This window comes from Ovis aries, chromosome 19, assembly GCF_016772045.2.
Source record: "Ovis aries strain OAR_USU_Benz2616 breed Rambouillet chromosome 19, ARS-UI_Ramb_v3.0, whole genome shotgun sequence".
NCBI classification, from domain to species: Eukaryota; Metazoa; Chordata; class Mammalia; order Artiodactyla; family Bovidae; genus Ovis; species Ovis aries.
In genome coordinates, this window is record NC_056072.1 from 52,935,737 (window position 1) to 52,957,419 (window position 21,683).

Consider the following 21,683-nt stretch of genomic DNA (forward strand, 5'->3'; position numbering starts at 1 on the left):
CAGCCTAGAGGGGCTTTGGCGTCACCTTGCTCCCAGGCCTCGGCATCCTCATCTGTGAGATGGGCAGAATGATGGGGGGACCCACCTGGCAAGAATGGCTGAGGATCCGAGTTGTGCGCACACAGTGCCGGCGCTGCGCTCGGGGGTTGGGCAGGGTCTGCCAAGCATGCTTGTTTCTTTTTCTCTCCCTCTCCCGCATCCTGCTCTCCCTTCACTTCTCCAGAACCTGTGCCCAGCTCAGCTCCATCACACTGCAACTCAAGTAACCACAACTTTTGTCCATTTGCAAATATTCCTCCCCTTCCTCGCCCCTGGACTTTCCCAGTGGCTCAGATGGTAAAGAATCTGCCTGCAATGCAGAAGACCCAGGAGACATTCCCTGGATCAGAAAGATCCCCTGGAGGAGGAAATGACTACCCACTCCAGTGTTCTTCCCTGGAGAATCCCATGGACAGAGGAGCCTGGTGGGCTACAGTCCATGGGGTCGCAAAGAGTCAGACACGACTGTGACTAACACTTTCACTTCACTTTCCTCTCCCCTCTGGGCCGCCCAGGTGGCTCTGGTGGTAAAGAAGCCAGTTGCCGAAGCAGGAGACTTAAGAGATGCAGGTTCAATCCGTGAGTCATGAAGATCCCTGGAGGAGGAAATGACTACCCACTCCAGTATTCCTGCCTGGAGAATCCTTTGGACAGAGGAGCCTATGGTCCATGGGGTCGCAAAGAGTTGGACACGACTCAAATGTCTTAGCAAGTTCTTCTCTCCGCCTTCTCTCTTCAGCCACTGTCACAGGTTGCCATCTGAGCGAAAGAGTTGTTTTTCTGTTTCAACCTTTTTACTTTGTCTTGGAGTATAGCAGATTAACAAACAATGTTGTGATTGTTTCAAATTCAGTGATGGCCATCCACATTGATAATATGAAATCAGTCACCTTGGGAATTGGCAAATGCTACAAATCAGGGCTTAATAGACAGTTGTGTTTTAGTGATTGTCTAGAGTTAGACTTGCGGCACCCCACTCCAGTACTCTTGCCTGGAAAATCCCATGGATGGAGGAGCCTGGTGGGCTGCAGTCCATGGGGTCGCTAAGAGTCGGACACCACTGAGAGACTTCACTTTCACTTTTCACTTTCATGCATTGGAGAAGGAAATGGCAACCCACTCCAGTGTTCTTGCCTGGAGAATCCCAGGGACGGGGGAGCCTGGCGGGCTGCCATCTATGGGGTCGCACAGAGTTGGACACGACTGAAGCGACTTAGCAGCAGCAGCAGCGTTAGACTTAAGAAAGTGGCAGAGAAAAGCCCCATAATGCAGATTAAACTAATGCATGTGTCTTCTCTATAGTTATAACATTGTAAACAGCACAAAAAATTGACAAAATCTTTTTCCAGCACTGGAAAATGCTTATATATCTGATTCAGGAAAGATGTTGCTCACATCATTGACAAATAATTGAAGTTCTATCATGCATCTAGTCATTTCTCTTTCATCTTGCTCTTTAACATAAAAGAAATGGATCAAACAACTACCCTCCCAGAGCCAGTTAGTAAGTACTTTGTAGCCCAGCCCTGGTTATGGGGCGCACTGTGCTTCAACTCATACTGCCCAATGGGTCTCCAAGGGGGGGGTTGTACCTGTTTATATGTTCGTTGGTGGGGTTTTAAACAAAATTCAGTTGTGCTTTGTAGTCATATCTCAGGACCAGCAGTTTCCTAGAAACTAAGCCCATGACTGAGCAAACTAGCTGACCCAGACTGGTGAGAATTACCCGCAATAGATTCCATAAGCAAAAGGTCCTTGCTAGGGCCACTTGCTGATGGGGGGTCTGGGAAGGGTGGTGGGCCGTAGGAAGGAAGAGGCGACGCAGGTGCAGCTGCTCGGCTTCCTGGAGGGGGCTGCACTCGGCTGGCCCTGAGAATTTTTTATTTAATTTTAATCGTTTTTAGTTATAATCCCCCCATTTAATATTTGTTTATTTTTAATTGGAGGATAATGGCTTTACAAGATGGTGTTGGTTTCTGCCATACATCAACATGAATCAGTCATAGGTATACATCTCTCTCTTGAACCTCCCTCCCGCCTCTCACCCCATCCCACCCCTCTGGGTTGGCTCCGAGAATCTGAGTGGGGAAGGGAGCCCGCAGGCATCAGGGCAGGGGCAGCCCGTGAGCACTGTGGGGCAGAGTCCAGCTGGAGCATCTTCCCATAGACGGTGGCAGAGGGCGCGGAGTGGGGCGCAGCTCCCCTGGCTATGGTGTGCCCCCTGTCTGGGGCTCCTGTCCTGTGTGCATCGGCCGCCTGGCCCACCGGGGAGAAAGCCCCAGCAAGGCCGTCCCTGGGGCAGAAGCCCCGGGTGAGGAAGCCGTGCTCTCCTCCTCAAGGCTTCTTGAGTTTAATTCATTGGTTTAATTCTCACATCTTATGGATCACTGCCCAAATCTGATCTCAATAAATCCTTTAGTGCCCTGGAGTCTGGGCAACACAGAGCAGCCTGTAAAACAATGAGTAAACATTGTTCAGAAACGCACAGAAACCCTTTGGGGGCTTGTGAATGTGCCCATTGTTCTCCCTGCAGCCAGGGTGGACATTTCCTTCTGTCTCGCTCTGGGAGAGGCCATGATGTGGTCAACAGTCATTACCAAGCAGGGTTAGTCCTGAATCTCCCAGAGGCAGGCTCTGTGCTAGGTGTGGACCGTGCGGAGAAACACTTCAACGCCACTGAGTCCCTGTGCAAGGAAGGCACCCACATGCATGGAACAGCACGGTGAGCCAAAGGCTTGAATGGGAGACAGTCTGCACTCCACTGTTGCAGGCGAGGGTAGGGCAGGGGCGGAACAGTCAGGGGGAGCTCAAGGGGGCCATTAGGGAAGTTGTCCCAGACTCCCAACATGTAAGAATGAGCCATCAACACGATACCGAGTGTTTCATGAGCCCCTGATGCTGGATCCATGGTCCAAAAAATAGTTTTAAATAAAGCTCCACACCTCTCTGCCTTTGGCCCTTGTCGGATCAGCATACTCTGGGCAGCTGCAAGTCAGGGAGCTTCCTCACTCACAATCCACCTGGAGGTCCAAGGGTCTGTCAGTACGATGGTGCCCAGGATGGAACTTCTGGTCCAGCTACTCCCAGTCTGTTCTGCCTGCTCCCAGTCTGTCCCATCCATGGTCTTCCCCATTTCAGTTAATGCAAGTCCATCCTTTAGCTTCTCAGGCCAGGCACCTCGGTGTTGTCCTCTTCCACTCCTGATCTTCACACTCCATATCCCCTGGAGATGTAAGCAAATCCCATCATGTCCACCTGTAAATCACACCTAGAGTTCAGCTTGTCTTGCCACTTCCCTGCTGCTGCACCCCAGATGAAGCTGTCTCATCTCTCTCCCTGATTATTGATGGTAACTGCCTGCTCACATACTTGTCTGTTGTCTTCGGGGGCTGGGACCAGGTCTGACTGACACTTGTGACCTCAGCCCTTGACAAGCGCCCGGACCACAATAGATGCTCCTTCAACTGAAGGAGACAGCTCCCCTCTTCCCTTAGTGCAAGGAGTCAGGAAGCCAGATTTTACCTAGACCTACCAGGGCAGGTACAGGGCTCTGGGGTTAGAGACCCCATTTGTAAAATAGCATCAAAGGAAACATTCAGGTCTGAGAATGTCTGATTTTCTTTTTTTTTTTTTTGGTCAGGTTATTTCATAGGAGCAACTGTGTGCCAGAATATTTCCAAATATCCTGGAAATTGCTCACTTCCCTGACTCTTTCTTCCATTTCCAAATAGCCACCAAGTTCTGCTTTGTGTAGCAGGTCCCCAGGCTTTGCTACCAGTTCTCCATTCTACAAGTCATCTGCCACCTTTAAGCCCTCATCTCGGCCTCTGGCATCCGTGCAGCATCCCGCTGCTGCTTTCTCATCAATGTGCCTCTTCCCAGATGACCAGGGAAGGATGGTTCAGAACTAGCTGGCCCTGGACTCACTCTCAGTCCCTGGTACTCTCCGTGGCACATCACCTGTCCTTAGTCACCAATGTAGTGATCCTCTGTTCCTGGGGAAGTGGCCAAGTGGTCACGTGGACACTGGGAAAGCTTCCCTTGTAGCTCAGAGAGCTCTGGAGGCATCAGAGAGAGGATGTGGAGCAGAGGTAGGGCCTGAGAGTCAGGAAATAGATGGTTAGGAGACAGATTAGAAATGCCAAGGTGAGCCACAGAAGCTGCTGGGGGTGCCTGAGAATTCATAAGTGAATTCAATGAGGTTGCCAGATATAAGGATAATGTTCAAAAACAGATTGTATTTGTAATACTCGCAATTATTAGGAAATGAATAAGATTCAGAAAGTTGAAAAAAAAGGATGATCTTGCTAACATAAATGTTGACTGAAAGGAATCAGAAAAAAAAAGAATACATCCTGTGTGATTTACATAAAGCTCAAACGCAGGCAAAGAAGGAAATGGCAACCTACTCCAGGACTATTGCCTGGAAAATCCCATGGACAGAGGAGCCTGGCAGGCTGCTATCTATGGGGTCACAAAGAGTTGGACATGACTGAGTGACTTCACTTCACTTCAAACGCAGGCAAAAGTAAACTAGAGTGTTAAAAATTAGGAGAGTAGCTTTAACTTTGGGGATAAGAGAGAGGGTGTTTGTTTGAGTGGGGTGTAAGGGGACTTCTGAACATTGGCAGTGCTTTCTTTTTAGACCTGAGTGGTGGTTACATACGTTTTCTTTTTGGGATAATTTATTGAGCTCTACATTTATGTTTTTACACTTTCCTGTATGAGAGAGATTTTTTTTTTAATTAATTAAGAAAAAAAAAAGAGTACTCGGCCAGCTTGAGTAAGTGATCCACAGTTTAAGTTAGTTGACTGTAGCCAAATCAAAAGAGCCATGTGATTCAAAGGAAGCCCTTTCCAGGACAGTATGAGAGGGGAAGGGAAAGACATGGGGGAGGTGAGAGCCAGAGAAAGTGATCTCATTTCATGGGGGGTCCCCAAGGAATAATGGGTTCCCATTCTGTGTGTGTTTCCCCCTATATCTGAACATACACACCTGTGTTACTCAAAAACTTGGCTTGGCTGCTTGCTTTAAAACTAACTGGGTTCTTACTCAAAATCATGACTTCACTGTTGTTTGGGAAGAACTCAAGCTCCCCATTTTTGACTCTTTGATCCATTGATTATTTAGAAGTATGATACTTGGTTTCCAAATGTTTGAAGGTGTTCCTATCTCTTTGTTCTTGACTTCTAGTTTGATTTAGTTGTGATCAAACACATTTCGTACAGTTTAAATTCTTTTAAAAGGGTTGAGGTTTGGTTTGTGTTCCAGGATGTAGTCTGTCTTGGTAAATGCTCTGTGGGCACTGGAGGAGAATGTGTATTCTGCTGTTGGGCAGTGTTCCACAAATGTTGATTAGATCTTGGTTGATGGTGCTGTTGGGTTGGTCCTTATACATTGCTGATTTGCTATCTCCTTGTTCTATCAGTTGTTGCAAAAGAAGTTTGATACTTCTGGCTATAATTATAAATTTATCTGTTTCTCTTTTCATTTCTTAAAAAAAAAAATTTGTGTGTCTGTGCTGGGTTTTTGTTGCAACATGCAGGATCTTTAGTTGAAGCATGTGGGATCTAGTTCCCTGACCAGGGATTGAACCTGGACCCGCTGCATTGGGAATGCAGGGTCCTAGCCACTGGACCATGGGGGAAGTCCCTCTCTTTTCATTTCTAGAGCTCTGTGTTTTGGTGCATACACGTTTAGGATTGTTGTGATGTCTTGATGTGTAGACTCATCATTATGCAATATTTCTTGCTGCCTGTAAAAATGTTCTTTACTCTGATTTGACTTTATCTGATATTAATATAGCCACACTTTCTTTTTTTTTTTTATTACTGTTTATATGGTATATATTTTTTCCATGCTTTTACTTTCAGCTTAGCTATGATGTTATATAGTTTAGTGAGTTTCTTGTAAGCAGTCAATACAAGATTATTTTTTCAAAGCACTACTCCAATCTGCCTTTTAACTGGGATGTGTGTGTGTTAGTTGCTTAGTCATGTTCAGCTCTTTACAACCCCGTGGACTGTAGCCTGCCAGGCTCCTCTGTCCATGGGATTTCCCAGGCAAGAATATTGGCGTGGATTGCCATTTCCTTCTCCAGGAGATCTTCCTAACCCAGGGATTGAACCCTGGTCTCCTGCATTGCTGGCAGATTCTTTACTGTCTGAGCCACCAGGGAAGCCTCTTAATTGGGATAGTTAAGTTATTTATATTTGATGTAATTATTGGTATATTAGACTTAAGCCTGTCATTTTATTTTTGCTTTTTGTTTGTTTTCCCTGTTTTGACATTTTCACTGTTTTCTTTCGCCTAATATAATCGTAGGTTGTCTAAACATTTTTTAGAACTCCATCCTGATTTATCTGTAGTGTTTTGAGTATATCTCTTTGTATAGTTTACCTAGTGGTTGCTCTAGGTATTATATCATACACACAGCTTATCATTATATACTGGTCTGATAGGTTGAGTATGGACCCCAAAGATGTACACGTCCTAATTCTTAGAACCTGTAAATATGTTACCTCAGGTGACAAAAGGGACTTTGCAGATATGATTAAATTATAGATCTTGAGATGTTTTTTACCCTAGTGGGCCCACTGGCATCATAAGGGTTTTTATAAGACAGAGGCAGGAGAGTCAGAGGGAGAGACTGGGCTATGATGATGGAAACAGAAGGGGAAGTGAGGCGGAGCCAAGGAAGTGGGAAAAGCCAGGAAGCGGGCTCCCTGGGGCCTCCAGGAGGGGCACAGCCAGGTGTCCTGGAGCCTCTGAGTCTGACTGCAGCCTCTGCTTTTACAACTATGAGATGATTCATCTGTGCCGTTTAAGCTGCCGTTTCTATCATTTCCAGGGTTTAAGCTGTATTAGCGGGGGTTGGCCGGGGGTGGGGGAGGGATAAGGAGAGATGTGTCTTACCATCGTGGGCCAGCACTGGAAGCTGGGTGTGCTGCTTTGGGGTTCTGGTGGGACTTCAGACAGAGTTGTCTGGGTCACGGCTGGGATGAGACCTGGATGGGCAGTAGGGTTCTGGGAGGTTTCAGCACCTCCCAAGGGGGAAGAAGGATGAGATTCTTCAGGGACAGAGTGCAGGGACAGGAAATGGGGTCAAGCGGAGATGCCTTGGACGGCTATTAGCTCTGTGCTTCTGAAAGATTGATTCTTTCCGGCACAGACTGCAGCGGGGAGTCGAGAGGCAGGGGAAAGGTCAGGAGTCCAGGGCCATCGTGTGACCACAGGATAGAAAGGAATCTGTGGGCAGAATGAAGAAAGGCCGGGTGCAGTTGGGCCCTAGATCACACGTTATGGATGAAGGAGAAGGGGAATCAAAAGACACACCAGTATGTTAACCCTGTGAGACTGAGAACCTGAGCCCAGCCCTGCCAGACTGGAGTGAAGAGAAGACCATGGGGAAGGGAAGTGTACAGAGAAGGGGCAGGAAAGACAAGCAGAGAAGCCCTTTGATCGCTGAGTGTCCTTTACAAATGGGGCCACCATGGGCAACACTGCTATTGGTTCAGAGCCCTTGCTCTCTAGCCCCCAGCCCCCTCCCCTCAGATTCCTCCAAATCCCCGACAAACACCACAGCTGCAGGGGGTCAGCTCTGTTTTCAAGAGGGTCAACCAGATGGCTGAACTTCAAGAGTCTTTTCTCAAATGCATTTTTTGGAAATTAACTCTCACTGAGGGAAGATTTTGCTCAGGGTCAATCAAGATCAGTCTTGGGTGGGTGACAAAGAGGAGGCATCTTGCTACCCCCCACCCCCACCCCACCCGCCCTGGGCTGGTGCCCTGTGGAGCGACCTTGGGAGACTGTCATTTCCGGAGTAAGACATGCTTGTAGGATAAAGGCCACAGCTCTCCGGCAAGCAGCTCCAAAAGGGCCCCGGGTTTGTGATAGTTCTACTTCTGGTTGCAGCCACAGACTCTTTCCCCCAGAGCTCAGCATCGGGGAGGTGGGGTAGGGGATGCCAGAGATGAGTTAGTAATTGCGATGACTGGGGTAGAAGGAAGCTCAGCCAGGGTCGCAGCAGGATCCAGGCAGCAGGGCATCCAGGACAAATGCGTTTCAGGAGGGAAAGGGCGAGAGACAGAGCTAGACATGGAGAAAGAAGCCGAGGAGAGACAGAACGTGAGAGGGGGAGGAGAGGAGGCGGGGGTTAGAGACAGAGATGTGGAGAAGGGGCAGAGAGCAGGGCAAGGTAGGACTGAACACTCTAGAAAATGGCGCACCTGGGCGCACCCTAGGTGGGCTGTGCCCGTGTCTGCCAAGGCTCCCTGTGACACCTGTGTGTGCACCTCTCAGCACACACAGCCCCTCCCGCTGGGCCTGGTGCCCCCAGAGGCCATTTCTACCTCCCTTGTTACCCTCTGCTTAGCCAAGCCCCACGTGGCCGGGGCTGCTGAATGTCTGTAAATATGGACAATACCTCGCCTGTACTGAGCCTTTATAAACATCTCAGACATCAGGTCTGAGCTCTGCCCACTTCAGGAACTGATATTATCTGTGTCCCTCTTATTTATTTTTTTTTTTACACCTGGGGAAACTGAGGCTTAGGCAGGTTGAGAGATGGCCCAGGACCAGGTGGCAGTTTAGGCTGGAGCAGGTGGGAACCCCACGTCCAAGCCCACCTCTTGAGTTTCTAACCGCATCTCCCCCATGCCCTCCAGCATGCTAGGCTGTCCAGGGAAGAAATGAATGGAGGGATGAGGAAGGGAAGCCTGGGTAGAGCAGTGGTCTGGGCGCTAGGCACTCCCAGCCTGGAGGAGCTGGGGAGGGAGGATCTCACTTCTCTGAGTGTGCATCTCCAGCTGCTTCTTGGTGAAGGCCATCCTAATCTCTCGCTATGGGATGCAGGCGGCAGACACAGAGGCCTCCTGTGCTGACTTGCGTAAGGCCAGAGAGCAGGCCCCCTCCCTGCCCGAATGGGGAGGGAGCAGCAGAAGGGCCCCCAGGGTTCAGGTGCTTCCTGCTTGGGGGTTTCCCTGGGCAAGGGGCTCATTCCTTCTGGGAAGAAATTTGCGTGGCTGGCCAGGGGCCAGCCCCCAGTTTCCTGCAGGCTGCCATTGACTGGCACCTTCCTGGGAGACTCTCCCTGGGCCTGGCATGCTGCACATTCTCACCTCAGTTAGATGCTCGTGGAATCCGATTGTTGCCAGGGGTGTGGGGTGCCAACATTGAAACCTTGGGGCTGGGTAAACCTGGGGTGTTTCCATTGCCCCTTTGACTCTGGGGAGACTGTTCAGCAGGTCTGTGGGGTGTCCGCCCCGGGAGGGCTTGGCCCTGAGAGGAGAGGGTCCATGCTGACCAAGGTCCTGATTATGACGAGGGGCAGGGAGGAGGAGGAAGAGGTCTGTGCACAGAAATAGAAACTCTTTGTCTCTGTGGGTTCTCTGTGAATTGGGCAACAATTGGCAATACAACGTATTAGTTAACAGAGGCCCGGTTTTCCTGCCCACTGCCCTTCTGAGCTCCCTCCTCCTCCTGATGACCCCCCAGCACCCACAGGCACGTCCACAGGCTCCCAGGGACCCTGGGCTCTGTGCAAGGGCCCAGCGCGAAGACCTGATCTGAAATATCGGTCATCGCACTGGCCGGAAAGCAGGGAGCTCTCCCTCCGTCTCTTGCTCATTCTTGCTTTCTTTGTGTTCTCTCTTTAAGGTGGTCAGCACAGGAACGATCAAACCAAAAGAGGTCATGGGGCAGGGGGCAGGGATTAGTGACAGATTTCTAGCTGGATGGTGGATGAGCTAGCTGCTTTGCCAGAGTCCCCACGTATGGAAGGAAGACCAATAAGGCAATCACGGTGCTGATGTGTGAAGGGGCTGACAGTGCCTGGTCCACAGTTCAGTTCAGTCGCTCAGTCGTGTCCAACTCTTTGTGACCCCGTGGACTGCGGCATGCCAGGCTTCCCTGTCCATCACCAACTCCTGGAGCCTACCCAAACTCATGGTGCACAGGAGGGTCCAATACCACCACTGAGATCGAGGGCAGAGGCCATCCCTGGGCCTTGGTCTCATATCTCGAGCTCTCAGAAAGTTCTGGCTGAGTGGTAGAAAGTGTTCCTGGCTGTGGGCCTAATGGGAGACACGGGGTTAGCAATTTGGTCTCCGTCTTTCACTCACTGCGTGACCACAGGCGACCCTCAGCTTCCCTCATTTTAGAGCAGTGACTTTCTTAACTCAGAGTTTCTGTTAGAGCCACAGGAGACAAGGTAACTGATGGTGCTGTTTGGAGGACAAGGTGCCATCTAACTGCTAAGCACTATTATCTTCTCCCTGCTAGGATGACACTCCCCCTCCCCTCCACCCCTTACACACCCTTTACAACAATGGGCACTGCGTTCCTCCAAATAATGACAAGCACAGGCAGAGGTGTGCTGTCAGCTGGCTCTCTTGGAGGGAAAGATGACCTGACATCTAGAATTCGCTAATTTCCATGGTATAAATATTCCCACCAAGAATATTCCCACTAAAGAGCCTCTTGATGAAAGTGAAAGAGTGAAAAAGTTGGCTTAAAGCTCAACGTTCAGAAAACTAAGATCATGGCATCTGGTCCCATCACTTCATGGCAAGTAGATGGGGAAACAGTGGCTGACTTTATTTTTCTGGGCTCCAAAGGTGATTGCAGCCATGAAATTAAAAGACACTTACTCCTTAGAAGGAAAGCTATGACCAACCTAGACAGCATATTAAAAAGCAGAGACATTACTTTGCCAACAAAGGTCCATCTAGTCATGGCTATGGTTTTTCCTGTGGTCATGTATGGATGTGAGAGTTAGACTACAAAGAAAGCTGAGTGCTGAAGAATTGATGCTTTTGAACTGCAGTGTTGGAGAAGACTCTTGAGAGTCCCTTGGACTGCAAGGAGGTCCAACCAGTCCATCCTAAAGGAGATCCTGGGTGTTCATTGGAAGGACTGATGCTAAAGCTGAAACTCCAATACTTTGGCCATGCATGTGAAGAGCTGACTCATTGGAAAAGACCGTGATGCTGGGAGGGATTGGGGGCAGGAGGAGAAGGGGACGACAGAGGATGAGATGGCTGGATGGCATCACTGACTCAATGGACATGGGTTTGGATGGACTCTGGGAGTTGGTGATGGACAGGGAGGACTGGTATGCTGCGGTTCACGGGGCTGCAAAGAGTCAGACATGACTGAGCGACTGAACTGAACTGTCCCTCCTCCTCACTCATTCATTCAACCAATGTTAATCATTAAGTGCCCAGCACACACACAGGGCTCTTTGACCAGAGGACTTGAGGATGACCCCAAGGCTCTTCATTTGGTGGGAAGTAGTGGGAGGTATGAGAGGAAATGTGGGGCTTGAGGGAGCAGAGGAGATCTATTTTTGATGCATTGACTGTAGTGCCTGCAGGACACGCAGCAAGGGGCAGATAGACACCTGACGTGGAGCTCAGGATGGAGGACATGATTTTGTGAATCCTCCTTCAATGCGTTCCAGGTCGGAAAGTCTAGGGCAACTTTTGGTTGTCCATTGAGGTCACTGAATCCATGTTCTCAAGCCTTTACCTGGCTATTTCCTCTACCTGAAGTTCTCTTTGTAGATAGGTATCCTTTCCTTCAGGTACCTAGGTCAAATGCTCTTCTTCAAAGCCTTATGGGCTCCTGATGATGCAAACCGGTCAAATGGCCTTCCTTCGGCTCCCTCGCTCACTCTATTTATGCTGCCTTGCCTCTTCCCAGTGGCCTGTGCCCACCCCACTCCCTGTGTGCCATCAGCTCCTTAGGGCCAGGATGGGACCCCCTCTTCTCTGTGTCCCTCTTGGCACCCACCAGTTCTGGCTTGGATGAGTGAACGAATGAATGAATGTTGATAACAGATCAGTGGAACATTGTCTTCTGGGCAGCCCCACCTCCTTTGTCAGCTTCAGATGGCCTTGGGGGCTGTTCTGCTGGCCTGAGGCTGGGACATTCCTTGAAGACACAGCATGAAAACAGTCTGCTTACCCCAATCCTGCCTCCAGGGCAGTCCCTCAGCTCTGCCTCTCAGCTGTGGCCCCAGGTTCTCTGTGTTCCTGCCAACTCTATCAGACATCAGGCATCTGACCTCCCAACCCATCCTTTTTCTAATTTGCACTTGGAGATACAGACCTGGGTTGTGACATGTCTTAATTCTTTTATAATCACGGAAGGGCAAAGCCAAGTTGCTAATTAAGGTACAAAGATGCTTCAGCACTCCTGAGAATTAGTCAATTTTGTGTTACTTCATTATTTTTGTAATGGCTTATTGCAGTTATTGATGAAAGCAACTTTTAATGTTGCAACACTGTGTTTCCAAACCATGAGAGACCCTGGATCTGTCACCCCAAAACCTGACTGGTGATCCTCCCACTGAACCTTGGATCCAACTCCTGTGCCCAGCAAGCGGGGTCCCTAGTCAGACTCCACTCATGTGCCTTGGCAGGATCCATGCCCAGGATAGAGGGGCCCCACAGCCTCCTCGAGGGCCTCCAAAATGGGCTGGCTCTGCTTCGCCATGGCGCCAAGTGCCGCCCACTGCATATCCACCCCCAACAGGGCCGTCTCCCGAGGTATTGCCCCTCTGCCCCTGGAAACCCTTTGTGTACTCAGTAGTCTAAGCAAAGAATCAAGGCCAGGTTTTCAGGACAGATAGATTTCAGAATAACATACTGTCCAGACTAACCCACGTAGGGAATTTCTCTCACTGTTAGGATCTGACTTCTTCACTTAGTATCTCCTGGAGCTAAGTGCTCATCAGTACTTGCATGGTGGCCCTTTCTCTCTGGGTCCCCAGTGTGTTTCAGAGCATCATGTTCTATGTGACACCCCCCTCTTTTTTTTTTTTTTTTTATTTTGGCCACACCTCACAGCACATGGGATCTTAGTTCCCCCAAGTGGGTTTGAACCTGCACATGCTGCATTGGAAGCGCCCGGGAAGTCCTGCCCCCACCCCTTGATGGACGTTTAGTTTGTTTGCAATCAGTGAATGATAAGCAGGGCTGCACTGGAGACCCCTGCGTGGGAGTCATTGTGCTTCAAGGGAGTGTATTTCGAGGATGCAGAGCAGAGTTCTAGCTTTACAATTGAAAACCAGCTTCCTGAAACAGGGTCAGCCTGTGTACTGAGGACAAAATAGGACATTTATCAAAATGAGGTTCCTATCTCCCACCTCAGATTGCCACAAAACAAAACAAGTGGTAGGATATCCTTTTCATTGGCAAATGAGGGACCAGGAGAGCCTTTGGGCACTTAGGCCTCTGGTTCTGTTTTCTGAGAGCTGTATTAGGTCTCAGGAGGGCCCCAGGGGCAGTCTGGGTCAGACTCTGGGCAGCATATTGCCTCAGCCAGCTGGACCAGGCTGCCGTGGACCCCGGGCCAGGCAGCGGGCCTTCTTTCAAAACTCCAGGCTGGCTGCTGCGTGCAGACGCAAGGGTCTCCGTCTGCCTTAACTGGTTCCCAAGCACTTTAGATACCATCTGTACAGTCAAGCTGATCCACAAAGATTCACCTTAGGACCCCTGCTCTAGGTGCCGATCTCTAGAAGGCACTGAGACCAGAGAGGGGACAAAACTCAGGGACTGCCACTCCCGAGGGGCTTCGGACAAGTGGGAAAGAAAGAGCATCCCCCAGCTAGGCAGCGCTGGGGGTACTTGAGAGGTGGATGTGGGTTGGGTATCCTCTCCCCGAGCGCCAAGCCCCGCCCGGACACCTTTCCCGCTCCCTCGGTCTCAGCCCCCACCTCCCCCTTCCCCCAGTTCTTCCCCTCTAGGAACTAGCAGACCTCGGGACGGGGGAGGAGGGAGGCCTGGGGCGCTTATAGGACCACAGGGCGGGGCAAACCTCGTGAGGCCACCGGGCACTGGATAAAGGGACGCAGAACGAGCGCAGGTGGCAGAGCCTTCGTTCCGGAGTCGCCCCAGGACCCCAGACATGAAGCTCTTCGTCCCCGCCCTGCTGTCCCTTGGAGCCCTTGGTGAGTGCAGGTATGGGTGGGGGCGGGGGCATGCCCCTCCAGGTAGGTGTCCCGGTCCCCACGCCCCGCTGTGGGAGCATCCCAGTCCCCTCACCCCTCAGTGTAGGCGTCTGGGTCCTGGCTCCCCGCCGTGTGGGCCTCCTTGTCCCCCGCAGCAGGCAGTTTGGCACGGGCACCTGCCGCAGAGGACGCGCCCGGGAGCGGAGCGGATCCCGCCCACTCGCCTGGGGAGGAGCCCGGCGCTGGGTTCCGAGAAGCCGGCGGGGTCCGTGCCCAGAGCTGCCGAGCTCCCCTAAGGGTCTTTCCCGGTCCCTGTCCCTTCTGTCCTATCCATAGCACTGGTGACAAGAGTATACAGAGGGAGGCGGGGGTGGTAATGAGATTCGGAGAGTGCGAGTGACTTGCCCAAGACACTCAGGAGACTGCAGATGGGGTCCCAGCTCCTGCAAGGACTGTGTAACTTGGGCAAGCGACAGTCTTTCTGAACCTCAGCTTCACTGAAAAATGGCTCAACCCTTTTTCCACAGGGCTGCGAGGAGGGCGCAGGGCCGCCTGCCCTGGTAGATGGAGGCGCACACAAGCCCTCCCACTGCAAAGGGGCAGGGGTGGGGGGGCACAGAGCCTGCTGCTGGGCCCCTTCTGTCAGAGGGTGCGAGAGAAGTGCCTGGTGCCTGGTTTTTAATGTGCCTGGACTAGAAGGGGACTAAGCAGAAGGGACTAAACCACCGTTCCTTCTGACCGCACCGCCCCACCCCCCCACCACCAAGTATCTGAACTGATCCCTGGAGTGCTCACTCACCTGTGCTGGACATTAGTGATGTACATGTGAGGGCCGGGCTTCCAGCAGTGAAGGGGGAGAGTCCTGACAGTGGCCGCAGGGGCTGGAGAGTGTCAGCGGTGAGACGGGGTGTGTGCAGGGCTCGGCTGAAAGCCCAGGTGTCGCCCCCTGCAGCCTGCCCCGCCAGCAGCGCAGTGCAGCCTCCTTCTGTCCTCCGGCATCTACTCCCGGCTGGGAGCTTCCTGGATGAAGAGAGGTGTTTAGAGGATAACCGGGAGCTTTTGCTCCCTAACCTATCCCTGTCTTTTCTGGTCCTCTTCTCCATTTTCCTTCCCATGTTGTTGTTCAGTCACTCAGGCATGTCCAACTCTCTGCAATCCCATCGACTGCAGCACGCCAGGCACCCCCTGTCCTTTGGTATCTCCTGGAGTTGGCCCAGACTCATGGCCCTTGAGTCGGTGATGCAATCCAACCATCTCTTCCTCCCCAGGAGTGTGGATTATTTCTCTCTCCTCTAAGGCAGGACTGGACTGGCCAGGACCACCAGCTCATGACTACCCTTCCTTCTGACCCGTGGCCTGCTGGGCCCGTAGCACAGGGTCGGGGCCACCTAGGAGAGGCCGGAGGGGCAGGAAGCCTTGCTTTCCTAGAAGTGTTCATGGGCTGTGGTCTGGGACCTGGCTCAGAGTCGCATCACTGGGTTCCATTTTCACTTGAATCTTTGGTTGTCTTGACTCCCACTGAGGTCTGCAGTGTAAATCCTACCTTCCATGGGATGGTGGCCAACGTCCCAAAGTATCACTGAATCCCTAGTCCTACCCAGTGGAAGGGGCGGCCACTGGCCTGGGGGGTTCCTGCCCTGCTCCGCATGGGTGTTGTGGCAGGAAGAGGCTGGATGGGGCGAGAAGAGAAACTCCAGCCCAGCCCCTGCCTTTGAGAGAGGGGCACTGTGTGTCCACACAGAAGGAATCTGAGCATGTGTCCTTTCAGGAGGGTGCCATCCAGGCTCAAGTGGGCAGCATGTGAGTGACTGAGACAGATCAGGGGCGGGGCTGGGGATACTGGAAGGGCCAGACCTAGATCTGCCTCAGAGCGTTTTGTCTTGAGAGAGACAGGCAGCTTCAGAGCTGGCTACTGGGAGCTGTGGAGGGGAGGAGCAGAGCGCTGCGTTCTGCACCCAGCGCTGGTGTTTGGGGGGCATCTCAGAAAACCTCTCAGTGGCGCTTTAGTTTCCTGGTTCACCCCTCCCAAGGGAGCACACAAGCTCGTCCCCTGGTTCCCTATTCCTGCCCCTGTTCATGCCTTCCCCTCCAGCTTGACACATGGTCTTCGTTTTGCTCTCTCCTTTCACCCTCAGCTTCCATCTTGTGACCCCCAACTCCTGATTTCTGCTGTGCGCCCTCCTCTCGACTCCCTTTTCTGCCTGGTTTCCAGGTTTCAGCCCACCTGTCTCTGCCCTGCTGTGAGCCGCCGCTCCATGGCTTCTGAATGAGACCTTCTAGGACCAGCACTGGAGGCTTTCCATGACCTGCCCCCAAACCCTCTACCATCTCCACGGCACCCCGTCTCTAACCAGTCAGCCTACATAGGCAGGGGGCTTGGTGTCTGACTGCCTAGGTTCCAATTCTGGATCCAGACTTATTAGTTGTGAAACCTTGGGCAAGCCATAAGTTAAAGCCACAATTTTCTAACCTAGGAAACGTGGATATCAGCAAAACTCAGTAAAAAGCGATTGGGTGGATGGAGGGGGAACGGAACACATGAGCGGCCGAGTAAAGACCTGGCACAGATGGGCCTTGCAACCGTCTCTGAGCGCGTGGCCCATTGCGCCCACTTCTTGGGTTGCCTCCCCGCCCCAGTCACTGGCTGAGGTCGTGGGGACATCACACCTGGCTTGGCACTTGTTCTCTTCTAGAGCATTCATCATTCTTGGTTGCATCCTTGGGGGCTTTTTGCCTCTCCCGATGAGATGGCTGCTGCCATCTGCTTGCATGTTCCTCTGCAAGTGCCCTGTATACAGAGGGCATCCAGGAAACCCTGCTGGATCCCAGTGGCTAAATCGGATAGTGCAGATTCTCACTTCAGGACAGATCCAGGAAGGCTTCCCAGGGTAGATTACACCCCTAGAAATTTCCCTGGGACGGTGGCTGGTGTTGGGGGGAAGGGTGTGGCAGCCACATCCTCGCCAGGTGTCTCAATACCCTGGAGGGTGCAGGGGGTGCTTATGAATAGGAGGTGGCAGAGAGCTGAATGCAGCTCCCTTCCCCACCAAATCACATCCAAAAGAGGAGTGGCTTTTGCAACCAAGAGGCTTTTTTTTTTTTTTTTTGTAGCAGTTTTACTGATGTATATTTTACTTATGAAATTCACCTCATCAAACTATACAATTCAGTGGTTTTTAGTAACTTTACCAAGTGGTACAACCATTGCGGTAAATCAGTTTAAGAACATTTCCTTCCCTCCTTGAGAGTCCTGTCTTCGGTGCAGTGGTGGATGGTGTAACTCAGGCACACTGACCCATTTGGTACAACACCTACTGCAGCTCACCTCCCGACAAGGGGTGGGGTGTATTTTCCTTCATTCCCTTAGCATCCTCTGGGGAGGATGTCTGGGGAGATGTCTGAAGCCTCAACAACCTAGAGGGACCCAGATTCCAGGCTGGACATTGCCACTGCTGAGCAGACTGTCACTCAGCCATGCTCAAGAGTCAGCTTCCACACCAGAAAGACAGACGCGACACTTCCTCCCCTGCCTACCTCCTAGGTTCCAGGGGAACAAAGCAGGTGGAAGAACTCCCTTAGCTGATGCAAGGGGGCATTGCTGGTTTTTTGTCAGGGGTGAGAAGTATGTCAGTCAGAGGAGGGAAACGATTCCAGAGGCTCTGATCATCTCCTCAGATTTGTTGAGGGTCACAGCCCTCTGGCCAGCATGGAGTGGTCATTAGGCTAGCGAAACACCTCCATCGGAGGAGAGTGGCCTGACTTAGGCACAGAATGGAGAGGGAAGGGGAGGGCCACTCCTTGAGAGGGCAAGGCTGTCCTTTCCACGGACAGTGATAGAACCCTCACTCCTTGGCCTCTTTCTCCCAGGACTGTGTCTGGCTGCCCCGAGGAAAAACGTTCGATGGTGTGCCATCTCACCGCCGGAGGGGTCCAAATGCTACCAATGGCAGAGGAGGATGAGGAAGCTGGGTGCTCCCTCTATCACCTGTGTGAGGAGGACCTCTGCCCTGGAATGTATCCGGGCCATCGCGGTGAGTCCAGGCCGTAGGTTGGGTGGGACCAGACTGAAAGGGAAAGGATCCAATTGCCATGGAAAATGAGCTCGCCCTGCCCTCTCTGCTCTTCTTCCTGAGTGCCTGTAAGTTGGGAGCTGTCCTCTCTCCTAGGACACAACGCCATTTTGGAAGCAGACATTGCCATTCTAAATTTGAAAACCATCTGTAGGGAAACTGACATCACCACGGAAACCGAGAATAATGACAGTGCAATGATGGTGGCTCAGACGGTAAAGAATCTGCCTGCAGTGCAGGAGACCTGGGTTCGATCCCTGGGTTGGGAAGATCCCCTGGAGAAGGAAATGGCAACACACTCCAGTATTCTTGCCTGGAGAATCCCATGGACAGAAGAGCCTGGCAGGCTACAGTCCATGTTGTTGCAAAGAGTTGAACATGACTGAGTGACTAACCCGCCACTAACACACAATGATATCACAGAAGCAGTTGTATTGGGTGATTAGGTAACACTGGCAAAAGTCAAGGTGACTCTAAGGGAAAATCTCCAGAGAGATTACCTCTGAACTTGCAGAGAAAAAAGCTGAGCCCATCATAGTCAGCACATCACATGCTGGGGCACAGCCTGCCAGGCCGCACTGGAAAGACACTTGTCTAAGACGTTAGCAGACAGAGAAAGGGAAGGGAGTCCTGACTTGTGCATAACTTCAGATTCCTTTTGCTTTTTTTTTTCAGATGTAAAATCTATTGCAACCAGTTTTATTCATTTGTTTGGCAAATATGTTGTGTGTCTGCCATGCACCATGGTAATGTGTATATGACTTTAGCACAAAGTAGGTAATAATGTGTGTAAAGTTCCTATTAATATCTAGGCTTATTGGAACAGTACTTAAGGGAAAAAGTCTAGTTTGAATAATATTTTAGACTGTTAGTTTACAACTATGGCCTGTGGACAAACAACACCAGCATTTCCTGCTGGCTTAAAATGCAGATTTGTAGGCCCTATTCCAGCTTGTTCCATATCTGTGAATAAGACCTAAAAATCTGCCTTTTTAATTAGAGCCCCATTTGAAATCAGCACCACACACCACAGACTTCCCTGGTGATTCTGTGGTAAGGAATCCATCCACCAGTGTAGAAGGTGTGGATTCGATCGCTGGGTCGGGAAGATCCCCTGGAGGAGGAAATGGCACCCCACTCCAGTATTCTTGCCTGGGAAATCCCATGGGCAGAGGAGCCTGGTGGGCTCCAGTCAATGGGATCACAGAGAGTTGGACACAACTGAGTGGCTACGCAACAGCAACTACATACCATACACCAAAACAGAGATAGATTAAATGCTTAAAAATAAAATGTGTATTATCGAAAACCTAGAGAGGCAGATTCATTAGCAGAACCATAGAGGGAAGAGAAGTCTCTTAGCTTTAAAAAAGCAATGAACCAAATCATGAAGTAAAATGAATGATTAAAAATTTTAATTCATAGCCATTAAAAACATTTAAGCAAAACATTTGACAGCATTGTAAAGCAATTATCCTCCAATTAAAAAGAAACTTTAGAAAGCACTGGAGTGAATATGCACCAGCTCTGACAAGTGACTGTATTCTATAAGGAGCTAATTCAACTGATAAGAAATGTAAGATCACATAAGAAAAACAATATGGGGAGATGGAGGTAGTATTAATAAAAATACTATGAAATGTTCCCCAGAATAATCAAGAGACATACAAATCTAAGCAATTTGTTAGCACTTGAATTTTCTAAGTGATAGCACTTAATAAAATGAAAGCCTCTCACACTGGTGGTTCTATAATGAAACTGGTCCTCATGGTAGGTGGCATTCCAGATTGGAAAGGAATTATCTGGAAAGCAGGATGACAACGATGGCCAAGGCCTTGAAGAAAAAATGCCCATTGTCTGGGTGATACCGCCCTCAGATGCCTATCCCAAGGCAACAGGTCATCAGAAGGGGAAAAAGCTAAGAGGACAAAGCTGCCCATGCAAGTATAATTTTAACAGCAAAAAGTTAGAAGGAACCCAGGTGGTGAACATTGGAGGGAATGTTTCAAATTTAGCTTAATAAATTATAAAACAGCCACATTATGATATAATATCATGAAGTCAATACAATCAAGAAAGCTGCTACAGGAGAAAATGTAGGCAGTTTTAGATGAATAAAGCAGTCCAGAAAATATTATTTCTACCAGGCTGCAAATATGAGAAATAAGTAAGCAGAGGTGAAGTCATATGCCAAAGAGGATGAACATGGTTTATGATGATGATAACTTTAAGATATACTAATAGTTAACATTTGTATTCAATAAAAATAAAAACTTAAAAGAAATATAGAGGAAAAACGGGAGGCGGGAAGCATCTAGAACTTTTGTTTTACTGAACTTTTAATTTTGTGTTGGGATATAGCTGATTGACAGTGTTATGGTAGTCTCAGGTGAACAGCGAAGGGACTCAGCCGTACACATACAGGTGTCCACTCTCCCCCAAACTCCTCCCATCCAGGCTGCTATATAACATTGAGCAGAGTTCCCTGTGCTGCACAGTAGGTCCTTGTTGATTATCCACTTAAGATATAGCAGTGTGTACTATATGTCCATCCCCAAAGTTTATAATATAAAAGACGGTGAAGGATGCCATCTCTGAGTGATCTGAGGCATGTCTTGGGAAAAAGCGGCCATCTGGCGACCTCAGGAGTTACAGAAAAGGGGCTGGAGCCCGTTACCCACCTCTCACAGCAACTCAGTGGGACGTGACTGGAAGCTGACCGTCTGGAAGATCCTTCCAGCCATGGAGCCTTCTGACATCCTGAGGTTCACTTGCCCGGCTTAGGGTAGGTTTTCTCCTGAAGCTGGTTTGGCCTGTGGTTTCAGGGAAAAAAGGCGGATGCTGTGACCCTGGATAGTGGCATGGTGTTTGAGGCGGGCCTGGACCCCTACAAACTGCGGCCAGTAGCGGCAGAGATCTATGGGACAGAAAAGTGTGAGTTCTCCCTGGGGACCCAGAAGTTGAGGTGGCCTGGACCTGGGCCCTGGGCTCTGTGGGGTCAGAGTGGACAAGGCACAGAGCTGAGGTCTCAGACAGTGTCACACGTCCAGGGAATGATGTCCCTGGGCTCTTTAGGCCGGTGACCGACCCACTGGGGAAGCAGAGGCTCTGGGCTGCAGTGACCAGATGGAATTCCCCTTCCCACGAGGGGCTCGTTCAGGGACGGCTGTTTCTCTCTCTCTCTGGTCCAGGCTAAGAGCTCTCGATTCTCTCTACCTTTTCTGCAGCTCCCCAAACCCACTATTATGCTGTGGCTGTCGTGAAGAAGGGCAGCAACTTTCAGCTGGACCAGCTGCAAGGCCAGAAGTCCTGCCACATGGGCCTTGGTAGGTCCGCTGGGTGGAACATCCCTATGGGAATCCTTCGCCCGTTCTTGAGCTGGACAGAGTCGGCCGAGCCCCTCCAGGGAGGTAAGACATGTGGGGGCTCTGGTGATCTCAGGCTGGGGTCCCTACTCCAGTGGCACCTTCATAAGCCACTTCGCGGTGTCCCAGGTGAGCATGTGGGGTGAATCCAGGGCAGGGGTCAGGTTAACTGCTGTGAAGCCTGTGGGGGTGGGGTCTCCTGTATCAGCAGCCCTGGGAGGTGGTAGCTGAGTCGAGTCTCAGCCAATGTACAT

The 21,683-nt window shown here is 50.7% G+C and overlaps 1 protein-coding gene and 1 long non-coding RNA gene across 2 annotated transcripts in view; one reads left to right on the plus strand and one right to left on the minus strand.

The window, feature by feature from the left end:
* Positions 1–1,315: 1,315 nt before the first annotated feature.
* On the minus strand, positions 1,316–21,298 carry LOC132658189 (uncharacterized). Its single transcript, XR_009597454.1, has 3 exons — positions 20,746–21,298; positions 14,794–15,014; positions 1,316–3,262 (listed from the first exon to the last, which is right to left on the minus strand). It is a non-coding gene; the product is annotated as an uncharacterized LOC132658189 (long non-coding RNA).
* Positions 13,952–21,683, plus strand: part of LTF (lactotransferrin) — a 30,102-nt gene continuing 22,370 nt past the window's right edge. The window contains 4 exon segments of the mRNA NM_001024862.1: positions 13,952–13,994; positions 17,862–18,025; positions 20,890–20,998; positions 21,292–21,474. Coding sequence (NP_001020033.1) covers positions 13,952–13,994; positions 17,862–18,025; positions 20,890–20,998; positions 21,292–21,474 — 499 coding nt within the window.